The 21,045-nt window shown below is 44.6% G+C and overlaps 1 protein-coding gene across 1 annotated transcript; it reads left to right on the plus strand.

Annotated features, from left to right (window-relative positions):
• Nucleotides 1-209: 209 nt before the first annotated feature.
• Nucleotides 210-20,609, plus strand: MYL10 (myosin light chain 10). The gene is made up of 6 exons (XM_044676464.1): nt 210-308; nt 1,932-2,007; nt 4,017-4,121; nt 10,011-10,089; nt 18,295-18,343; nt 20,349-20,609. The coding sequence occupies exons 1-6, from the start codon at nt 273-275 to the stop codon at nt 20,445-20,447; spliced, it is 444 nt and encodes a 147-aa protein (XP_044532399.1). The 5' UTR covers nt 210-272; the 3' UTR covers nt 20,448-20,609.
• The last annotated feature ends 436 nt before the right edge of the window (nt 20,610-21,045 follow it).

The raw sequence follows: 21,045 nt of genomic DNA on the forward strand, positions 1-21,045 counted from the left end.
GGAGTGGGGAACTGGTATGGCTATTAACACAGGAAGGGATGGTAATAATATGGTCTTTAATAATATAGGGCTTTTAACTTTTTTTTTCCAAGGTGCTTTCATGGGGACTTTCAGCCTCAGTGTCGGGAAGCTGTGGGCCGTGGTGGCTTCTGGTGCTTGTGTCTGCATGTTGAGGTGGTAATGACTGACGTCACATATGTGTTGGTTCATTGCAGGCACCCAAAAAGGCAAAGAAGAGGGCAGATGGAGGAGCTGGTTCTAATGTGTTCTCCATGTTTGACCAATCCCAGATCCAGGAGTTTAAAGAGGTTGGTTGGTTGCTAGCCATTGATGTAGGTTCCTCCAAAATGGAGTTAGGACACCCGCCTGCCCAAACTTGAGTAGAAACCTCTTTCTCTAAGTAGACCTTGTGTATGGAGATCCAGATGTAAAGAGACAGAGACACAGAGATGAGAGGAGGTATAGAACGATACTGAGAGAAACCAAAAGAAAGGAGAGGAGAGAGGAGGAAAGGGGACAAGAAGAGACGAGAACAAAGGGGAGGAAAAAAGAGGAGAGAACTGAGGAGAAAAAGAAAGAAATAGATTAGGGCAGAGGTTCCCAAACTTTTTTGGCCTACCACCCCCTTTCCAGAAAAAAATAGTACTTAGTCCCCTGGAAATTAATTTTTAAAAAAATTTTAATAGCAATGAATAGGAAAGATAAATGCACCTGTGGCCATCACTGCTCCCCTGGATCACTGCAGCACCCACCAGGGGGCAGTGGCGCCCACTTTGGGAATCATTGGATTATGGGGTTTATAATGTGCTCTAAGAATATACCCTCAAAGTTTTCTGTAGATAGTCTACTCCGACCCTTGGCCCTCAAGCACATGTGAAATTGGACTCAAGTTATAAATACCCAATATTTGAAAAGCACACCGATAAAACAAGGTCTACTATGCTTTAAGTAGCAAGATCACTGGAGCCAGAGGACCTGGCTTTGAATCCCATCTCTTGAGAGTTGATACTTGTATGACCTTAAGCAGTCATTTTACTTCCATAGACCTCAGTGGCCTCAACTGTTAAATGAAGAGGTTGGAAGGGATGGCCCCTAAGGTCCCTTCTAACTCTCAAACTATCATCCTATGATTCAAAAAATGTGTACTTTCCCCTTCTCAAGAGGTGACCCATTGCTGATGCCCCAGAGGAGCGGTTTCAAGGATAGAATGTGGGTGGGTCAGAGCATCTTAGACCATTACTTAATCCCACTGCATCTGGCCTGCCAAGCAAGATCTTGGGTAAATTGCTTCACTTCTGACCCTTAGTCTCCAAATCTGTATAATGAGGGGGTTGGACTCTGTGGCCTTGGGGATCTTTCCTTCTCTAAATCGATGGTCCTATAATACAAATGGACTGTTCCCGAGCCCACTGTTATGGCAGGGTTTGATTTGCTCTGCTTTTGTTCTTACTATGTGTCTCTCTGTACGTCCTCTCCCTTCTGTGCCCACCTTTTTCTCACCTCGAATTTCTTTCTTTCTGGGCAGAAAGAATTGGGCATTTAGCTGGTCTGACCATAGACATGGGTGCAAAGAGGGATGGGTTCGTTGGAATGCCATCCCTTGAGCCTCATGAATGAAAGGCCTCATGGGTAAAAAGAGTGAATAACTGGAGTAGACAGCATTAGGGGGAGTCCAAGGCCATCTTACACCAAGTGTTAATTTGGTAAAGAGAAGTTGGAGCGGACTTCATTAAGTGCCTCACCCACATGCCCTGATGCGCTGAAAGGATGGAATGCTCAAGAGTTCCGTAGGCTGAAGATAGATGAACAACGTGGAGCAGATTCTGGGCCTGGTTCTGATAATACGGTCGTATTCATGACCGTGAGGGGTGAGGAGTTAGGAGGAGACGGTGAAGGAACCAGGCACTAACGCACCTTTTGCTCTTTGTTAGGCCTTCACCATCATGGATCAGAATCGGGATGGCTTCATCGATAAAAATGACCTGAGAGACACCTTTGCTGCCCTGGGTAATGCACGGAGATAAATAAGAATCGTGGTAGTCGTTAATACCTCAGCTGGGTAGAGTGATTTACTGTCATAAAGAACTTCCCAGACATTGCTACCTCCCTGGGAGGCAAGTAGAACAACGTTAATTTACTCAGTATTTAGCAAACCTGTTGGCTGCAGTGTGAAAACTTCTCCTGGTGGAATGGGCGGATGAGAACAATTTGTTCCAATGGCCAGGAAGGAAGCAGAAGCAGAGCTTGATCAGACCTGGGAGACACCAAAGCCACCCACCGCCTCCCGGGCCATCACGGCTCGTTTATACTTTTTGTCTTCCCACCGAAATCCGATGATTCCGGAAAAAAGGAGATGAGGCAGGCCCGTGACTTGGTGCAGGTCACAAGCACGTCAAGATGTCATCCTTGGGGTGTCGTTGGCCCTCTTTGAAAACAAAGGATGGACCATAGCAAATCTGTGCTCTCTGCGGAGTTCTAGGCTAGGGCTAGAGGTCTGTCGGGATGCAGTTTGAGGGAGGTCTGAGATCCTCGGTGTACAGGTAGAGATTCTGTACCGTTGGAACTACATTCCCCAGAATTCCTTTCTGCATTACCCAGCATCCTTTTCCTCTCATGTGTCTGTGCATGTGGTTTGTTTATAAATTCCGTAGCTCCTCCCTCTCGCTCTCTTCTCTTGCCACCAGGCTGGGTTAGCTAACTTTTTTACTTTAGTTATTATTAATAAACTTTATAAAATATAATACTTAGTTATTGTATATTAATTTTAATCTTTATTATAGGGTATAGGGCGAGGTTGCTGATTGTTCCTAGGAGGAAGAGCCAAAGAAGCAGCTATTTATACCCCTTGGATTTCAGCCCTTAATAGAAACCAGTAGGAACCAGCCTGCAGAACTGTTTGTTTCTTTTTCTTTTTCTTTTTCTTTTTTTTTTTAAACCTTCACTTTCCATCTTGGAGTCAATACTGTGAATTGGCTCCAAGGCAGAAGAGTGGGAAGGGCTAAGCAATGGGGGTCAAGTGACTTGTCCAGAGTCACCCAGCTGGGAAGTGTCTGAGGCCAGACTTGAACCCAGGACCTCCCGTCTCTAGGCCTGACTTTTGTTCCAGCCCAAATGTACCACCATCTTGGGGATTCAAAGTCATAGGATTTGGGTTTGAATCTGAGCTCTATCACTTCTTCCTTATGGGACTTTAGTTGAGTTACTTTCTCTCTCTGGACCTCAGTTTCCTCATTTGGAAATGGCCTCTAATATCTCCCTCGGGTCTATTATTCTTTTTTTTTTAAACCCTTAACTTCTGTGTATTGGCTCCTTGGTGAAAGAGTGGTAAGGGTGGGCCATGGGGGGTCAAGTGACTTGCCCAGGGTCACACAGCTGGGAAATGTCTGAGGCCGGATTTGAACCCAGGACCTCCCGTCTCTAGGCCAGACTCTCCATCCACTGAGCTACCCAGCTGCCCCTGACACATCCATTTCTATATAAATAATAGCTTGTTTTTCAACGGACTCTTTGGGTACAGGTTGAGACGGTGCTGACCACTCATGTGCACTTGGCCATTTCAGTGGTATCCCGCTCTTCATGAGCCTCATTGGGCTTCTCTTGGCAGATTCTGGAGCGGTTTGCCATTTCCTGCTCCAGTTCATTTTTAAAGATAAGGAAACTGAGGCATCAGGGTTGAGTGATTTACCCAGAGTCCTACAGCCAGTCGGAGGGCAGATTTGAACTCAGGAAGAGGAGCGTTCTTGGCTTAAGTCACTTGTGCTACCCAGCTGGGGTTATCAAGCACTCACATGCATGTTCTCTAACAACAATCGTGTGTGTGCTAGAATGCGTGTTATTAAGCTCGTTTTACAAATGAGGAATCGAAGGCTCGTGAAGGTCAGGTGATTCGCCCAAGGTTACTCAGGTAACAAGTGGCAGCCAGAAGTCATCGCTTTGTCTTTCGACTCCAGGTCGGATTCGCCGTCCTCCCTCCATGGTCCTTATGTCCATATTTCTCTTTGATCCTGTGCCCGCAGGTCGGCTCAACGTCAAGAATGAAGAGTTGGAAGCCATGGTGAAGGAGGCCCCTGGTCCCATCAACTTCACCGTCTTCCTGACGATGTTTGGTGAGAAGCTGAAGGGTGAGCATCCTCAGAGAAGGCAAAGGGCATGCTCTGCAGGGCAGGGGGCCGAGCTCCGGACAGCTTGCTTTATTGGAAAGAGTCTTGATGTTAGAACTAAGGCAGCTAGTTGGAAGCTCTGGGGTTCTGCTTGGGGTTCCTCCAACATCACCTGCCATCTTCTTTTCTGAACCTTTGTGCTGCCTGTGCTCTCCCCGCACCCCTTGCCCCCTTTCAGTCTCTCGGTTTTCCTGCCTTCTTTCAAGTCTCATTTGAAGTTCTACTTCCTGTCGGAGGCTCTGCCCCGTCTCCCCAGGAACTCGTTCCTTCTTCTCTGCAATTGCCTTCCATCTACTCTATATCTTTCTTGTATCTGCCAAACGATTTACATGTTGCCTCCCTTATTAAAGCAATAATCAATAATGATATAATAATAATAATAATAATAATAATAATAATAATGCATCATTTAGCACTTTAAGGTTTGCAAAACACTTTACAAGCATTTCATTATATCCTTACAACAACTCTGGTGGTTAAGTAGTATTATCACTCCCATTTTATGGATGAGGAAACTAAGGCAGACAGAAGTTAAATGACTTTAAGTTAAATGAAAGAGCCACATGCCTTTTCCATATGGCTAGGCCTTCCAATGATATTCAGTTAGCTCTCCTCCATCCTTTTGGCCCTCTTGAATGCCCACCTAAAGGTGGCAGTGAGCGTGCTCTTAGGGTCTGGAAAGGGTTAGGAGAGAGCTGGAGAGAGTCTAGTTCTGTGGTTCCCAAACTTTTTTGGCCTCCCGCCCCCTTTCCAGAAAAAATATTCCTTAGCCCCCTGGAAATTATTATTTTTTAAATTTTAATAGCAATTAATTGGAAAGATAAATGCTCCTGTGGCTATCACCGCTTCCCTGGATTGCTGCAGCACCCACCAGGGGGCGGTGGTGCCCACTTTGGGAATCACTGGTCTAGATGGACTTGAGTGATGCCCCTTGATGAAAAACCAGGCTGGTAAATATCTTTCTAAGTGTGTCTTCAGAGATGCCAAGGTATAAGAGCCAGCCGTAACACTTTAGTAACCTTATAGCATCCCATTTCTCCCTATGGCTCACCCTTTAAAGAAGATTCTGTGCCATTGCAGAGACCTCCAATCCTTCCACCCCTCAGCACTTTCTCAGATCATTACCCATGTCCCGATTTCACTTCCTCCTTTTTGAATGATCTGTAGCATATATTACCCATCTGAAGAAGTCAGAGAAAGGAAACAGAGACTTTGAGGTTGGGAGAAAGTGAAAGGGGAGAGTAAAAGGGAAGAGGGAGAAAAGGAGGAGAGAAGAGAGGAGGAAAGGAAAGAAGGGAGGGATAGGAAGAAGGGAAAGGAAGGAGCAACTTCACTTCCTTCTTACCTTCTTTCTCCTCTTCCCTTTTATCCCTCTTTCTCTTCCCTCTCCCTTCTTTCTTTCCATCCTCTTCTCCTTCCCTTCTCTGTTTGTTTATTCTCCCTCATCCCTTTCTCCCAACTTCAAAGTTCCTGAGAGTCCCTTTTCCCATGGTTCAATGGGTCTCATAATTCTTCAAGGAGGGGACTATGTTTCACTCTGGCTCCATCTTGGAGGGGGCAGCCCAGATGTGACCAAAAGGGATGTAGTCCTACCAAGAAGCTCAGAGACATAAGCTTTTTTTTTTTTTTCATTTTCTCCTCCCATCCTTCATTTTGTCAATACGAAAACTAGCATCCAAAAAGATAACAGTAGAACCTTGTGAAATCTGAGGGAGTGGGAGGTGGAGGTGGGAATGGACTTGAAAGAACTGAATTAGGATGATCTGATAGCTCGATTCAAGAACAAAAGGACATGGGCTTAAATCTGGCCACAGATACTTTCTAGCTGTGTGACCCTGAGCAAGTCACTTAATTCCCATTGCCTAGCCCTTACCAGAACTAATGCATAGTATTGATTCTAAGACAGAAGGTAAGAGTTAAAAAAGAAGGAAGAAAAGAACATCTCTCCAGTTAGCAGGAAATTACAGTTGCTTTGAATTATGTGCTATTTTTGCCTTAACTAATACCAATTCAAGCCTGGTCTATAGTCTTGCACTGTTCAGGGGAAAGAGGGTACAGAAGCCTAGGAAGTGGCTGATACAGGCCACTGGGCAAGAAGAGGGCTGACTGCCCTGGTGGTTCAACACGGTGGAAAGATTGCCAACTCTGGAGTCACAGGATCTGGATTCAGATCCTTCCTGGGACACTTATTCCTTGTGTTCCCTTGGGCAAATCACTTAGACATTTGTGAGCTTTGGTTTCCTTATCTATAAAACGAGAGGGTTAGGCGACCTGGCTTCTGGAGACCCTTCTTGATCTAAATGGCTTCTTCTAGGATTCTATATATCACTTCACCCCACCATGGACCTCAGTTTCCCCATCCGTAATGAAGGGGCTGAACTAGCTGGCCTGAGAGTGCCTTCTAAATCTAGGTTTCTGAGCTGTGATTACCAGCTGTGTGCCCCTGCTTAGGTCACATCTCTCCCCTGGGTCTCCATGTCCTCCTCCTCCTCCTCTGAGATGATGGGGCAGGAGTAGAGGGTGCTCCAGATCTCTGAACCCCAAAGGCCCATGTCTGCTTCTCTGCTCCTTTTCTCCCCTCTTGCTTCGCCAGCCTCTGCCCCTCCTCTGCGTCCCACCTTCGTGCCACTGAGAGCCCTAGCCCGGGTGCCACGTCCCCAGTCAGCCATCCTCAGGCTTCCTCTTGGCCAGGAGGAGGCCAGCTTTTTTTCATTTGACAAGGGGGAAACAGCTGGGCCTGTCAGGCCCTTCTGGCTGGGCTTTTGTCATGCAAACGATGCTGAGCCAAAAGGCTGCTGGGAACCAATCAAAGCTAATTGGGATGAAGAGCCTTTGTAGTGAGACCAGAGAGGCAGGAAGGGGGCAGAAGGAGGGAGCCAGACCTGGCCACTGGACTGTGATTTTTATTAGCTCAGCAACGCTCCGAGAGGATGCCGAAAGGTGCCTTGCCTGGGAGATCTGCGGCACCCTAATTGATTTCTGTCATAAAGGGCGAGCTGGGATTCTGGAGACAAGAGCGAGCCTTGTACAGTGATAGCGCGGTGCCAAATGAACAGCTAACAAAACTCCATTTATGTTAATGCCATCCACATGGAGCTGTAGCTACAGGGAAACAGAGTAATGCAATTTGTCCAGAAAGCAGGGATGCAGGCACATCAAAAGGGCCGCGCTATTTACCAGCTAATCAATAAAGGATGCTCGGTGCAGCCCGGCTGTGCAGGGCCTCGTGTCTGGTGCAGGGGACGAGAGGCAGTTTGCATGCAGGAAGGAAAGAAAGGAAGCCTCCCCGCGCCCCCACAGACCATGGCCTGCCCACACGCAGCGCAGCCTGGCTCCAAATGGCTTCCATTCTCGCCCTGGGAACGGGGCTCCTCCCGGCACCTGGCCTTGAAACTCACAGGCCGGGATGGAGACCTGGATGGGCGCCTTCCCCCCTGCCCATCTCGAATTCGGCCTGAATGCACTTTGTTTATACGTATTTATTTGCAGGTGGTGAACCCCATTGGACGGGGAGCACTTTGTGCCAGGCACCGAGTTTGCTTTTCTGCATCCCCAGGACTCAGCACACAGTGGTTGTTCAGTCGTGTCTGACTCTGTGGCCCCCCACCCTTACCTTCAGATTCCCAGGGCTCCCTCTCCCTCTCCCCTTCCCGCACTAGAGAAGGCAGCATTTGATAAATGTGTACATATGTATACACACACAGAGAGAAATGGATAGATGGATGGATGGATGCATAGACGGACAGATAGATAGATAGATAGATAGAGAGAGAGAGATAGAGAGATAGACAGACAGATTGATGGATGCATAGATGGACAGACAGACAGATAAGAAAGATAGATAGATAGATAGATAGATAGATAGATAGATAGATAGATAGATAGATAGATAGATATAGAGAGGGGGGCAGGAAGGCAGCTCAGTTGTATTGAGTCAGGTCTAGAGATGGGAGGTTCTGGGTTCAAATCTAGTTGTGTGACCCCCATGCAAGTCTCTGAACACCCATTGCCTAGCCCTTTTTGGCTTTTCTATCTTGGAACTGATACTCAATATCAATTCTAAGTCAGAAGATGAGCTATTTTAAAAGATACATGTATATGTAAAACGATTTCTTGCTTGTTTCTATTTATCAGTTCTTTCTCTGAAGGTGGACACACATAAATCATTCTTCAAACAATAGATCTGCCGCAACATAGTTTACCATTTCCTTCTCCACTTTGTTTAACAGATGAGAAAACCGAGGCAAACATGGTTAAGTGACTTGCCCCGGGTTATCTGGCTAGTAAGTGTCTGAGGCCAGACTTGAACCTGGGAAGATGAGTCTTCCAGACTCCAGTTCCATTCTTTTATCTACTTCACCACCTGTCAGGAAAATAGCACCATTAAAATTCTGCAAACCAGATTAAAAAGACAATAATTTTAACCACCAAAAACCTCAGCAAGCATTAATAGGCCATGTCTATTACCCTTTGAAAACAGAAAAAGAGCCCTGGGCAAGGTGTATTCATTTAAATAATAATAAGACTAATAAATCTCATTTGCTGTATTGGACCACATTTCCAACTCCCTCTCCATCCCTTCTCCAAATCTGGCTTTTATCAAACCCAAGCGCTGCCTCTAATAACCCTCAGTTTATGATAACCAGCAATTAAAGTGAAAAAGATGAAGTGAAGAGGGACGATAAACATGAATAATCCGGCCTTCAGACAATGGCTGCTTTCATCTTATTAATGAACCATGTCACTTTCTTGGTCAAAAATAATCAGTGACTCCCCATTACCTTGAGGACAAAAATCCTGGTTCCTTATCCCGAGGTACTTTACTCCCATCCTGATAGGGAGCCTCCTTTCCCACCTGAATGTCACAACTGTTCTCTTTCACACTTAGGCTTCTGCCAATGAAGCTGAACTTAGCTGGCCCCTGATGGCCTCCAGCTGTCTTCTATCTGCCTCTAGCAAGGCAGAAGCCTTGTATTCCAGCCCCTGGTCCAACACTGACTTGATATGTGACCTTGGATAGATCATTCAACAATACTGGGCTTTGCTTTCCTATTTTATAAAACAAAGGGGCTGTTTAACCTCTAGGGTCCCTTCCAAAACTGTTTTTACTTAATTCTTTTAGTTTGTTACAAAAGAAAGCTTGCTGGGTGGGCAGGAGTAGAGGGGCTTATATTTAAGAAGAAAAGACATTAGCAAAATGTTTATTTAGCAAAAAAAAAGTTAAGGGACCTGGTTAAAAAAATAAATTGGGGGCATCTGGGTAGCCCAGTGGATGGAGAGCCAGGCCTAGAGATGGGAGGTCCTGGGTTCAAATCCGGCCTCAGACACTTCCCAGCTGTGTGACCCTGGGCAAGTCACTTGACCCCCATTGCCCACCCTTACCACTCTTCCACCAAGGAGCCAATACACAGAAGTTAAGGGTTTAAAAAAAAGATAAAAAAATAAATTAGTCTAGGGGGCAGCTGGGTAGCTCAGTGGAGTGAGAGTCAGGCCTAGAGACAGGAGGTCCTAGGTTCAAATCTGGCCTCAGACACTTCCCAGCTGTGTGACCCTGGGCAAGTCACTTGACCCACTAATACAACAACCCCCATTGCCCACCCTTACCACTCTTCCACTTAGGAGCCAATACACAGAAGTTAAGGGTTTAAAAAAAAAAGATAAAAAATAAATTAGTCTAAACTTCAAGGGAGGAGAGCAAGAAATTATGGGATTTGGGGAAGAAATCTGCCTTTACCATGACCCTCTTGATTTTATTGAAGCAGACCCTAATTCTCCTTAATTTTCAGTCTCTCTACAGGAACTCCCAGATATATGAAACGCTCACCTGCTTTGTCTATTTTATTCTTCCAGGCACAGATCCAGAAGAGACCATCTTGCATGCTTTCAAGATTTTTGATGTTGAAGGAAAAGGTGTCCTTAAGGCAGACTTGTAAGTTCACCTTTTAAAAGGATTCTTTAATTTTTTTTCTAAATGAACATTTTATTAATGGCTTATAAAATAATCATTGCAGATACAATCTCCCTCCTCCTGTCCACCTAATAAACCTTCCTTTGTAACAAAGAAAACTAAGCAAAACCAATTACTATAGAGATGATACCCAACAGTGTATGAAAAAAAGGTCAACCCTAGTCTTCCTCCTCTCTAAGGAAAGGGGAAGGGCAGAGTCAATAGTTCTGCTTTGGCCCCCCCACATCTGGAGTAATAACACAAGGGAAAGCATTTCTTTGTCTCTTCTCTATCCCCGGACAGGTAGACAATTATGGAATCATCTCTGTGACACCATAAGGGAAGGAGATTTTGTTTAGGACCAAGCTTGGTCATTAAAACTATGTATCCTCACTTGATACTGTGCAGAAAGAGAGCAGTATGGATAGACAGGTACCCAACACACCTTCCCCAGATTAAAAAGGGCAATAGGTAGGCATGAGGACTTTCAGACACTCATGAGCATTAGATATACTAATCTCTGTGCTTTGGAGAGAATTCGACTCCCAATCCCCAAATCCCCACCTATTGAATACACATGGGTGATCATAATCACTAGCCTTTGCTCAAGTGAGGAGACACAGCCCAGAGGAAAGCTGAAATCACATTTCTTGAGAAGAACCCAGTTTTTGAAAAACAAGACTCGGGACAAAGAGCAAAGATTTCCCTGGAGAGGGTATTCATTTTCCTTGAAAATATTTGCCCTTGGCTACTTTTCCCAGTGTAGACAGTGCTCAAAGGCTATGGCTCCTGAGAGGGTGTTTGTTAATATTTCCACATTATCCAAAGGGATTCATACCAAGGGTAAGATATGAGGGCAATCCATTATAGCCTAGATTCTCTGTATTTTCATAAAGAAAGAATAGACTCTCACTGAGAAATGTAAAAGAGTACAGGATTTAAAACCATACATTTGAAGCTAGAAAAGATCTTAAGAATTATATTTTTCAACCCTATCATTGTTACAGATGTGGAAACTGAGGCCCAGAGGGGTTACTTGCCCAGCAAAGAGATATGATTTCTGGTTGGTTTCACTACAAATTTATGTTACCCAACCTCAACTGGGCTCTCACTGTTGCCAGGCAATCCTACTATACCTCTTTCATCAACTCATTACCCCACTCTTCATAGCTCTTCCAAACCTTTTCATCCTTACTTAAACCTCTCATGGATCCCCCTCTGCCCTCTCTTTCAATGGAGAATCTTGTATCATGTTTTAGGAGGGGAAGAGAGGCCATTCACTATGAGCTCACTCTTCCTGATCTTCTATCATTCAGATATCTTCTCTTTCTTGGCCACTATCTCCTCTTTCACTTCCACTGTCCATCCACACTGCTGTCTTTCTTTCCAGGTGGCCTTATTCCTTACCAAGGCTAATCCCCCTACCTGCTCAAATGATCCCATTCTATCCTTTTCCCTCCAAAAGATTGCCCCCTCTGCCATCTCTCCTCTATCACTTCTTTTCAAAACTCTCCCTTTCTACTGGCTCTTTCCACAAACAAGCCTATTGTCTCCCTCATCCTCAAAATCTCCTCACTTGGTCCTTCCATCTCTGCTAACTATCATGCTGTATCTCTTCTGCCATTTGTGACTGAACTCCTTGAGAAGGCTATAATAGGTATTTCCACTTTCCTCTCATTCTCTGCTTAATCCCATACAATATGGCTTCTGACCTCATTTCACCAAAATCACTGTCTCCAAAGATCCCAGTGATCTCTTCATTGCCAAATCCAATGGCCTTCTCCCAATCTCATTCTCCTTGGCCTCTCTCAAGCTGTTGACACTGTCCATCACTAATGCAATACATCTCGAATATGTTCCCTTTTCTCTTCTGATACTGCCACTTCTCTGGTACAGCTGCCCATCGCCTCATGACTGGACTATTGCTATAGCCTGCTGGTGGGTTTGCCTGCCTTGAGTCTTTCCCCACTCCACTGATACTTTAATGAACATTTATTGAATTTTAATGAATATTTATTGTATTGTTCATCAAGAATCCAATCACAAAAGTAGAAAGATAACCAAGAGAATAATAACTTGGAAGCTAAAACTGGAGCAAATGTCCAGAAAGGCGAAGGACAAGAGAGGTCACTGGATTGGTCAAGATTTGGTGATATTCAGTTCAATAGAGTGGCAGGAATGAAATTGAGCCCATTATCTTCTTTGTTTAGGAATAGTTCCATAAAACCATTCCCAGATAGCTTAATGATTCTTTTCATCTTAGTAGCACCCAGAGTGTTAGATTTTGAATTCATTTTCGAAATATTGGAATCTAGGGGCAACGAGATGGGTCAGTAGATAGAGATCCAGGCTTGGAAAAGAGGGGTCCTAGCTTCAAATCATGCTGCACAGATTTGTGTGATCCTGGGCAAGTCACTTAACCCCCATTGCCTGGCCCTGTTCTTCTGCCTTAGATGGAAGGCTAGTGTTTCAAAATAAAAAAAAAAAAAAAGAAAGAAAGAAAGAATGGAATCTGCTGTCCCATTTTACAGAAAGAAGTCATGTCTTATTCTGAAGAGATAAACACTAAGCCCACAGTCTAGCTAGTTAAGAAGTCCATGTCGTAGGGAAATAGTAATAATGATAACCCATATTTACTCAGTGCTTTAAGTTTTACAAGAATATATTTATGTATACCCACACATAAACACATATGCATACACACATCCAACTATCTATCCACCTATCTATCAGTCTATCCTTTCTTTCTTTCTTTCTTTCTTTCTTTCTTTCTTTCTTTCTTTCTTTCTTTCTTTCTTTCTATTTTTTATTTTTAAAATAAGGAAACTGAGGCTGAGAATAATTAAGTGACCTGCCCACCAGGGACACATTGATAATAAGTGTTTGAACAGGGATTTGAACCTTGGACATCCCAACTCCCTGTCCATCATTCTATTCACTATGCCAGGCCTGTCTGGAAGAGAAAGGAGATTCATGGGAGGTGTGAGAGCAGTCTTCAAGTATTTGAAAGTTCCATGTCATGAAGAAAAGGAATTCATCTTGTTCTGTTTGGGCCCAGAGGGTAGAACACATTGGAAGTTACAAAGAGGCTAATTTAGATGATGTTAGGGGAAAAAATAAACAAACATGAAAACTTTCCAACAGTTAAGAGTCCATTGAGCTGCCATGGGAAGAGGCCAGTTTCCCCTCGTCAGAGGTCTTCAAGAAAAGGTTGAGGGGAAGCTAAGTAGTTCAGTGGATAGAGCCAGTTTGGTCCTGGGTTCAAATTTGACCTCAGCCCCTTTTGAGCTGTGTGACCTTGGGCAAGTCACTTAACCCCTATTGCCAGTCCTTACTTTACCACTCGATTTGCTTTGGAACTGATACTTAGCATCAATTCTAAGACAGAAGGTAAGGGTTTAAAAACAAACAAACAAACAAACAAACAAGAGGGAGAAGGTTGAATGATCATGAGGTGGGTATGTTACAGTTTAGATGCCATCATTGGCATACTGATAAAAGTTTAGCAGCTGGATTTCTAGAAAAATAATGTATGCATGCCATACTTTATATATAACATGTAATAACCTATATCAGGAATATTTTCTCCATCGCGTTCTTAAAACCAGACAATCAACAAAATAATAAATCATACCCTGATTTGTAGTGTTTGCCAATCGCTGAGCTGTAAATGCCCACGTTACACATTGAGCAGTTGGCCCCTATGATCTGATAAGAGTAGACTCCAGCACCCCCCAGGTAGAGATTGAGGGTAGTTAAAGCTCCTTCCTACTCCTGAAATGTATGGCCCCTATCGAATGGTAACAGCACCACTCTCCGCTTAATGGCAATTCAAGCCAATTCTGCCATGGCAGAAGCATAAGGTACGGATATCCTTAGCTTTGGCCCACAGGAATCAGGGACTTAGAGCTGAAACTTCATTTGCACGTGAGAAAACTAAGGTCCAAGGAGGTTAAATTACTCGCCCAAGGTCACACAGTCTTGGGTTTTGTCCAGTGACTCCTTTTTTTTCAGTGGTCGGCCCAGTCCTTGAAAGCGTTATCGACACACGATAGCAACGACCAATAGTTTTTTGAATGAATCTGGAGATTATTTGTGAGATGCTTTTCCAGAGAGGCTTGGGAAAGTGTGTGCTGCTGGGCGATCTGAAGGTTATCTGGGGTGAGTCTCTGTAAAGGTTCCTAATTCTCCACCCAGCTTAAAAGGCGAGAAATCAAGGTAGGAAATCGCAGTTGGAAATCTCGCCCTCACGATGGCGGCCAGATGAAATACGGCTCTCTAGCCTTCTCCTCTCCCAACTCTCTTGGGCTATTTCCTATAGATGGCATATTTCACAATAAAAATGAAGACAGCTCCCTCCCCCACCCAGGCTCCCCTCTCTTGAAAGGTCAGAGCTCCCTCCTCTCTGTTCTGTTCAAAGTAGACAATTGCTTTAGTCTGTCACCACTGGAGACCATGATGTTTCCTTATTAGACCTGAGGGTAATACTGATCATTACAGAGCAAACCATTTAATCAATTCCTGAAATGTCTTTGAGGTTTTCGTTTGTACTCATGAGCTCCCCTGGGTTGGAGATTTGATGGTTTTGTAACAGATTCTTGGGCCGATGCTTTTCTTCCCCATTTAAAGATGGATCTTCCAAGCCCAATTAATGTGATATTTTAGAACTTTAAATTTTAACGATAATTGTGTTCCATATTAAAATAATCAAATAACACGAGGAAAAAAGCCTCGATGACCTTTAATCAACATTTATTTTGTTCATCTCCATATGAACAGGCCTGGGGGCCGTGGTTTGTGTCCTGTCTCCTTTTGTATTTTCACCTCTTGTCTGGAAACTTGTGACTCACGCTGTCCATCTGATGGTGGTTGGGCTGGGCCTCCAGATGGGCTGGGGAAGGGACGTTTCACCAATTTACAGCCCGAGCCCTCTTTTCTCGCTTCTAACAGATCCCTCTGGGTCCTTCCAGCCTCACCCCCTTCCTCCCCTGGGAGTCCAAGGAGAGAGAACCCCTGGAGTTGGCGGCAGCCTCTCCCAGGGTCTTCCTAATAATCCGGCTCTCCCAAGGTCCCTGTGATGAGGTCCCCATCTCCCCATTCCCTTCTTCCTTCCATGTCCTCCTTCCCATGTGCTGCTGGTTCAGGGGAAGTCACTCACCCCACAGATTCCAATGATCATCTTTTAAACGATTGTATGCAAATCAAAGGGACAACAAAATAGTTTTAATATTAGAACCAGTTGATATTGGTCAGACTGTTCAACAGTGAAAGACGCACGTCAAGATGCCAGGCACGGATTTCTGCAAAGGCACCAGAAGGCTCTGGTTGTTGTCTTGTTGGGGGGGAGTTGTTTTTTTTTTTTTTTTCCAGAAACAAATAATATGTGAAAAGGATATAACTTTCAACATCGGAAACTGTGACTTCTCCTTCCCCTATAAAATAAATAATGGAAAATGCACATAGGGCTTTAACTTGGTTTCCTGGTGCCCTTGCCAGGGGATGGAGGGTGGGCTGGGCATCTGAAGATTATAATTAGACACTGGAGTTCCACACTCCTCCAACCATGTCCTTACTTCCTCCAATAAGAGCCTTCTATATGTGACCCTGGGCAAGTCACTTGACTCCCATTGCCCACCCTTACCACTCTTCCACCTAGGAGCCAATACACAGAAGTTAAGGGTTTAAACATAACATAACAAAACAAAACAAAAACAATAGGAGCCTTCCCTTTAAGTTCTGGAGTTAAGTGGAGATCTAGACTCACCAAGCCCTAAGATTCTCAAAACTATGGCTCTATGCTGGGTGGTGGCTATTCCCCTCACCAACATCTCCATCACTTCCATCTTCACAACCCATGATGTTTCCTTTGCCCAAATGAGACATGGAAGGCAGCTCCCAGAACTTAAGAAATGGCAGACCCCTGGGAGGGAAGAAAGTACCACAGCAAGACTTATGTCCATTTTTCCAGGGAAATATGATGGGGTAAATCATGATGGATTCCCAGGGAAAATGTTGATAAAACCAGCTTGCCATACAGTGAAAAGAGTTCTGGTTTCAAATCCTCTCTCTCTTCCTCATTACTTTTCTAGGGCTCAGTATTCTCATCTGTAAAATGAAACTCTGACTGGATGACTTTTAAGGTCCTTCTAAAGCTGCACCAACCCTATGGCAAGATTATGCAATCGTTTATCTGATGAGTGCCAGTTTCCCCATCTGTAAACTGAGACAGTTGGGTTCCATGGCTTTTCATTTTCCTTCCAGTTCTGAATTTATAATCCTAAAATTCTTTGACCAAATCTGATTTTAAAGTTTTGAAATAATTTGGTGATTAAGTCTCAGTTTCCTCATCTACAAAATGGGGACATGTTTTCTCCCTTCTTTTTTAGAGCCAACCTTGATCATTATAATTATACAGCATTCAGTATTCTTTTTTGTTCTTTCTAGTTACTCTATTGAAGTCACCGTGCATATTGTTTTCCTGGTTCTTCTTACTTCTCTTTGCATCAGTTCATGTCTTTCCATGTTTCTCCGCATTCATCATATGCATGATTTCTCTTTTTCTAAAATGTAAAAAATAATATAATTAATTAATTTTTTCAGTCATATGAAGAAACAGCTTTTGACAATTGTTTTCTGACATTTTAGGATTCCGATTTTCTCCTTCCCTCCCTTCTCCCTACTCTCCTCTAGGCGATGAATAGTCAGATATGGGTTATACTATATACTTTTTCATAGTGAAGTACTATTCCACTATTTTCGTGTTCTATAGTTTGTTTAGTCTTCCCTGGAGTGGTGAGCATCCCTCTTGTCCCCATTTCTTTGCAATTTCAAAAAGGGCTGTAACACAGATTTTGGGGTTTGAGGATCTTCCCTTCTTTCTTTGATCTGCTAGATACTTGTGGAAGTACTTGCCTGAAGAGGGCAATACTGAGTCCAAAGAATTAGTATTCCAACCAAATTTCAGGGATTAGGAAGGGAATCATCTACCAGATTCCTCCCATGCCATCCATCCATCCAACATAAACAACTATATCATTTGCCCCTGGAGCCCCAGGGACCCTCAGTGTATCATGAGCGTCAAAAACTTCAGAAAGAGAAAACCAAGGCCAGACATTTATGTGTTTTGGGGGGCTAAAGGGCTGGATCTGATGCAGGGAGGTGGGGGCAGGAGCTCTTTGTAGACCTACTGAGGAGGCTATAGAGGAAGAGCTTGGTATGAGGAAGGGGGATGATTTTTAATGGCTGTGACAGGTAGGGAGAACAAATGTTATTTAGCCATTTCGGCCCTGTCTGACTCTTCATGAGTTTTTTTCTTGGCATTTGAGGTTTTCTTGGTAAAGATTCTGGAGTGGTTTGCCATTGCCTTCTCCAGATTATTTAACAGATGAGGAAACTGAGGCAAACAGGGTTAAATGACTTGCCTAGGGTCATGCAACTAGTAAGTGTCCGAGGCTGGATTTGAACTCAGATCTTCTTGATTCTGGGACAAGCAGAAGAACAAATGACTGGAGGCCAAATAATCCAATATTTGAGTTCTAGGGGGGCTGGGTTCTAATCTTACCCTCACCCTACACATAGCTCAGGGTCTTCTGAAAGCTGAGAACTGAGGGAAACACTTTGATTCAGACACTTCCCCTCTCTCTACCTCAGTTTCCCTATTTTGCCGTGAAGGTCTCTCCTCCAGCTCTAACCTTTTAAGATTCATGACGTTGCAGATTTTCCAGAACAAGGGAGGCTGTAGGGGCAGACAGAGCCATTGCTAACTGGGAGAAATGCTCATCTGTAGCTTGTTACTCTGGGGAATAAGAAGCAGAAGCCAAATTGGAGAAAACAATATTCTGTTTCAAGGCAAATAACTTTGGTAATAAACAACATGGGGAGGAAGGAGATAAATCCCTGATGCTGTTTCTAAATGTGGCCGGTGTCCTCACTGAGCAGGAAGCCGTGGTAGGGGGGAAGAGGGGTGGGTCTCTGGCCGTGGCGTGGACCAGAACGTGGCTTTATGAAACCATCTTGGGAATAATCTCTAGCACCCGGGGCCCGAGAGACCATTTAGAAAATGCCCAGTTTGTTCCCTGTGTTTTACAAAGGAAGAAACTGAGGCTGGGGGAAGGGAACCTGGCCATAAAGTCAGGACCTGATTATTTTCTGCTGTGAAATAATTTTCTTTGTTTTTTGCTTTAACAGCATCAAAGAAAAGCTCATGACCCAAGCAGACCGGTTCAGTGAAGAAGAGGTAAGACCATTTTCTGTCTTAGTGATATGGATCCTCCCCAGAGGCAGGGGGATGGACTTGATGACCTCTCAACATCCCTTCCTCTCAGGGTGAGGCCCTGTTTTCCTTCACCCCCAAAAAGTGAGTTTTGCAGTGGAGTCAAAAATAAATTTGGACCGGGTATCACAAGACCAGGATTTGTTCTAGACTTACAATCATATATCTAGATGTATGAGAACCTCAAAAGCCATCGAGCGCAACACCTTCATTTTATAGATGAGGAGCTGAAGTGCAGAGAAGTGACTCACACAAGTTGGTCTAAATACTAAGTGTTATGGGAAGAATTTGAACTCAGGTCTCATGGCTGATAACATAGAACTTTTGTTCTTTTTGCCACGTGGAATCTTGGGATTGATTTTGTTACGCTGCAGCTCGTTTCTCTGACGTTGGGAGAAATTTCTCCTACCAAATATGGAAGCTGGAGAAGGGAAGGAAGATAAGATCTTAGGTCTACCCTTTCTAGGTTGTGAGAGCTCTTGGTTTACCCTTTTTCCCTCCAGTCTTGGCTTAGGGATGTATAAAGCTGAGATCTCGTCTTCCCTAGAGAAAAACTGCCCTTCCTCTCATTCGGTACCTCGGTGGCTTCTTGACTTCCCTTTCCACGGCCCTCCTTCCCCATCTGTCACCAGCTCCTATTTTTCTACCTCCACAGCCATATATAGGATTTTTTTAAACCTGGGAATAACACTCCAAACTGTGCCATGGTAAGGAGCATGGAGGGAGTCCTCGGCTGGGGAGGTTGCCAAAGGAAGATGGAAGCAGGATGGGGCGGTTGAGGAGCTCACCCGAGAGGACCACAAGCACTGTTAGGGAGGATGCTCTAAACGTAGCAGCCTGGGGAGACCCCAGGAATCTGCCCTTGCCGTGGCTCAGGATGTCTCTGCAATGGCTCTCCCGTTAGACTGTAACCCCCTGGAAGTCACGGGGACCATTTTTGCCTTTCTTTGAATGCCTAGCACTTAGCCCAGTGCCTGGCACATAGTTAACGCTTAATAAATGCTCTTTTGCTCCAGTGACCGCCTCTCCCATCCTGTCCAGTCCCATCACCAGTGCCTTAATCTAAGCCTCATGACCTCCCACCTGGGCAGTTGCAATGGTTTCCTAATTTATCTCTTCCATTCCCATTCATTCTTTTAATGCTTCCAGATTCCTTTCCTCTCCTTTCCTTTTTTCTCCCCCCTTTTTTTTCCTACCCTTGCTTTCTGTCTTAGTACTACTTTAAGAGCAAGGGCTCAGCAAACAGGATTAAATGACCTGTCCAAGGCCACACAGCTAGGCTAGATTTGAACCCTGGTCCTCTAGACTCCCAGTCTGGTGCTCTATCCACGGGGCCTCCCAGCTGCCCCCAGACTGAAAGCTTCTTGAAGGTGGGGATTGAACCTCTTTTTGGTCAGACATAGGGATTCCAAAGAATCCTGCACATTCATTCCTCATACATATTATGGATTGGAAAGAGGAATGGCACCATTTTCCTTCATTGACAAAGGGACCGAGTCCAAGGAAGGGAAGGGGAGTGGCTGGCCTCAGCGGCCTCAGTGGTTCCTACCAATCCTTGGATACTATGATGCTCTGTGACTGGTAATGAAAAGGCAGAAGGAAAAGTTATCCAAGGAAGGAAGGGAGGAATGAAGGAAGAAAGGCAGGAAGGAAGGGAGGAATGAAGGAAGGAAAGAAGGAAGAAAGGAAGGGAGGAATGAAGGAAGGAAGAAAGGAAGGAAGGGATGAAGGAAGGCAGGCCTGGTTCCGGCCCAAGTAGGGGAAGAGAGCTAGCAGCTCTCCTGAGCTCAGCAAGGGAGGGAGGAGGCTTCAGTGACCTTGGACAAGGGTTCTGAGCACAGCTCTTGCTTGAATGACGCTGGACAAAGCACGTCTTTGTCCACCAGGAGGCCAGCTGGAGGGGATCTGGAGTTCTTCTCCTCCCTCCTCCGCACCTCAGCTCTGCCTGTTTCTCACATTTATTTTCTAGATCAAGCAGATGTTTACAGCTTTCCCTCCAGATGTGCGCGGTAATCTCGACTATAAGAACCTGTGCTATGTCATCACCCATGGTGAAGAGAAGGACTAGGGGAGGGGGACCCCCCCAGGGTCTCCTCTGGAAGCACTTAGTGGCAAAGGTGAAAGGGAAAAGGAAGCCTCTACAGGAGACCCAAGAGAAGAAAAGTCCCCCCTCTGTCATGTGGCTCATCCCTAAAGAACCAAAAATAATAATTAAAAAAATGGAAATGAGGCTAAAGTTATTCTATTTAATGTTCTAGCTCGGATAAAAGCTGAAAATTCCAATTTTGTTAGTTTTTCCCACACTTAAGAGGAAAAAAAAAAACCTTTTGGTGGTTTGGGCTGGAATTTTCCTGACGAGTTGTTGCTTTTAATTTATTGACAGTTTTAATGATCACCAGATGGCCCATAGGATAGAGGAAACATCTTGGCACCCCCTCCCCCCAAACCACCCATTGCCTGAGTCTGAGTCCTCTGATTTCTAATTAAGAAATGCTTCTGCCTATTGCATCATAAAGCGTCTTTGGGAACCAGAATTTCCTTCCACGAAGCGGGCTCCTCCGTTAGATATTTCAGAGGAATCAAACTTTGGGCTGGAAACAAACAGACCCCGTTGGTCCATCTCGGGGGTTATTGCATAAGTTTCTTTTGAAACGTGTCAGACAGAT

The sequence above is a fragment of the Gracilinanus agilis genome, chromosome 4 (genome assembly GCF_016433145.1).
Source record: "Gracilinanus agilis isolate LMUSP501 chromosome 4, AgileGrace, whole genome shotgun sequence".
Taxonomy (NCBI): domain Eukaryota; kingdom Metazoa; phylum Chordata; class Mammalia; order Didelphimorphia; family Didelphidae; genus Gracilinanus; species Gracilinanus agilis.

Excerpts from the sequence above, each read along its gene's own strand:
- MYL10 (XM_044676464.1), top strand. The coding sequence starts at position 273 with ATGTTTGACCAATCCCAGATCCAGGAGTTTAAAGAG. Across the intron at positions 309-1,931 it reads AGATCCAGGAGTTTAAAGAG|GCCTTCACCATCATGGATCA; the intron begins GTTGGTTGGTTG and ends GCTCTTTGTTAG. Across the intron at positions 4,122-10,010 it reads GTTTGGTGAGAAGCTGAAGG|GCACAGATCCAGAAGAGACC; the intron begins GTGAGCATCCTC and ends TTATTCTTCCAG.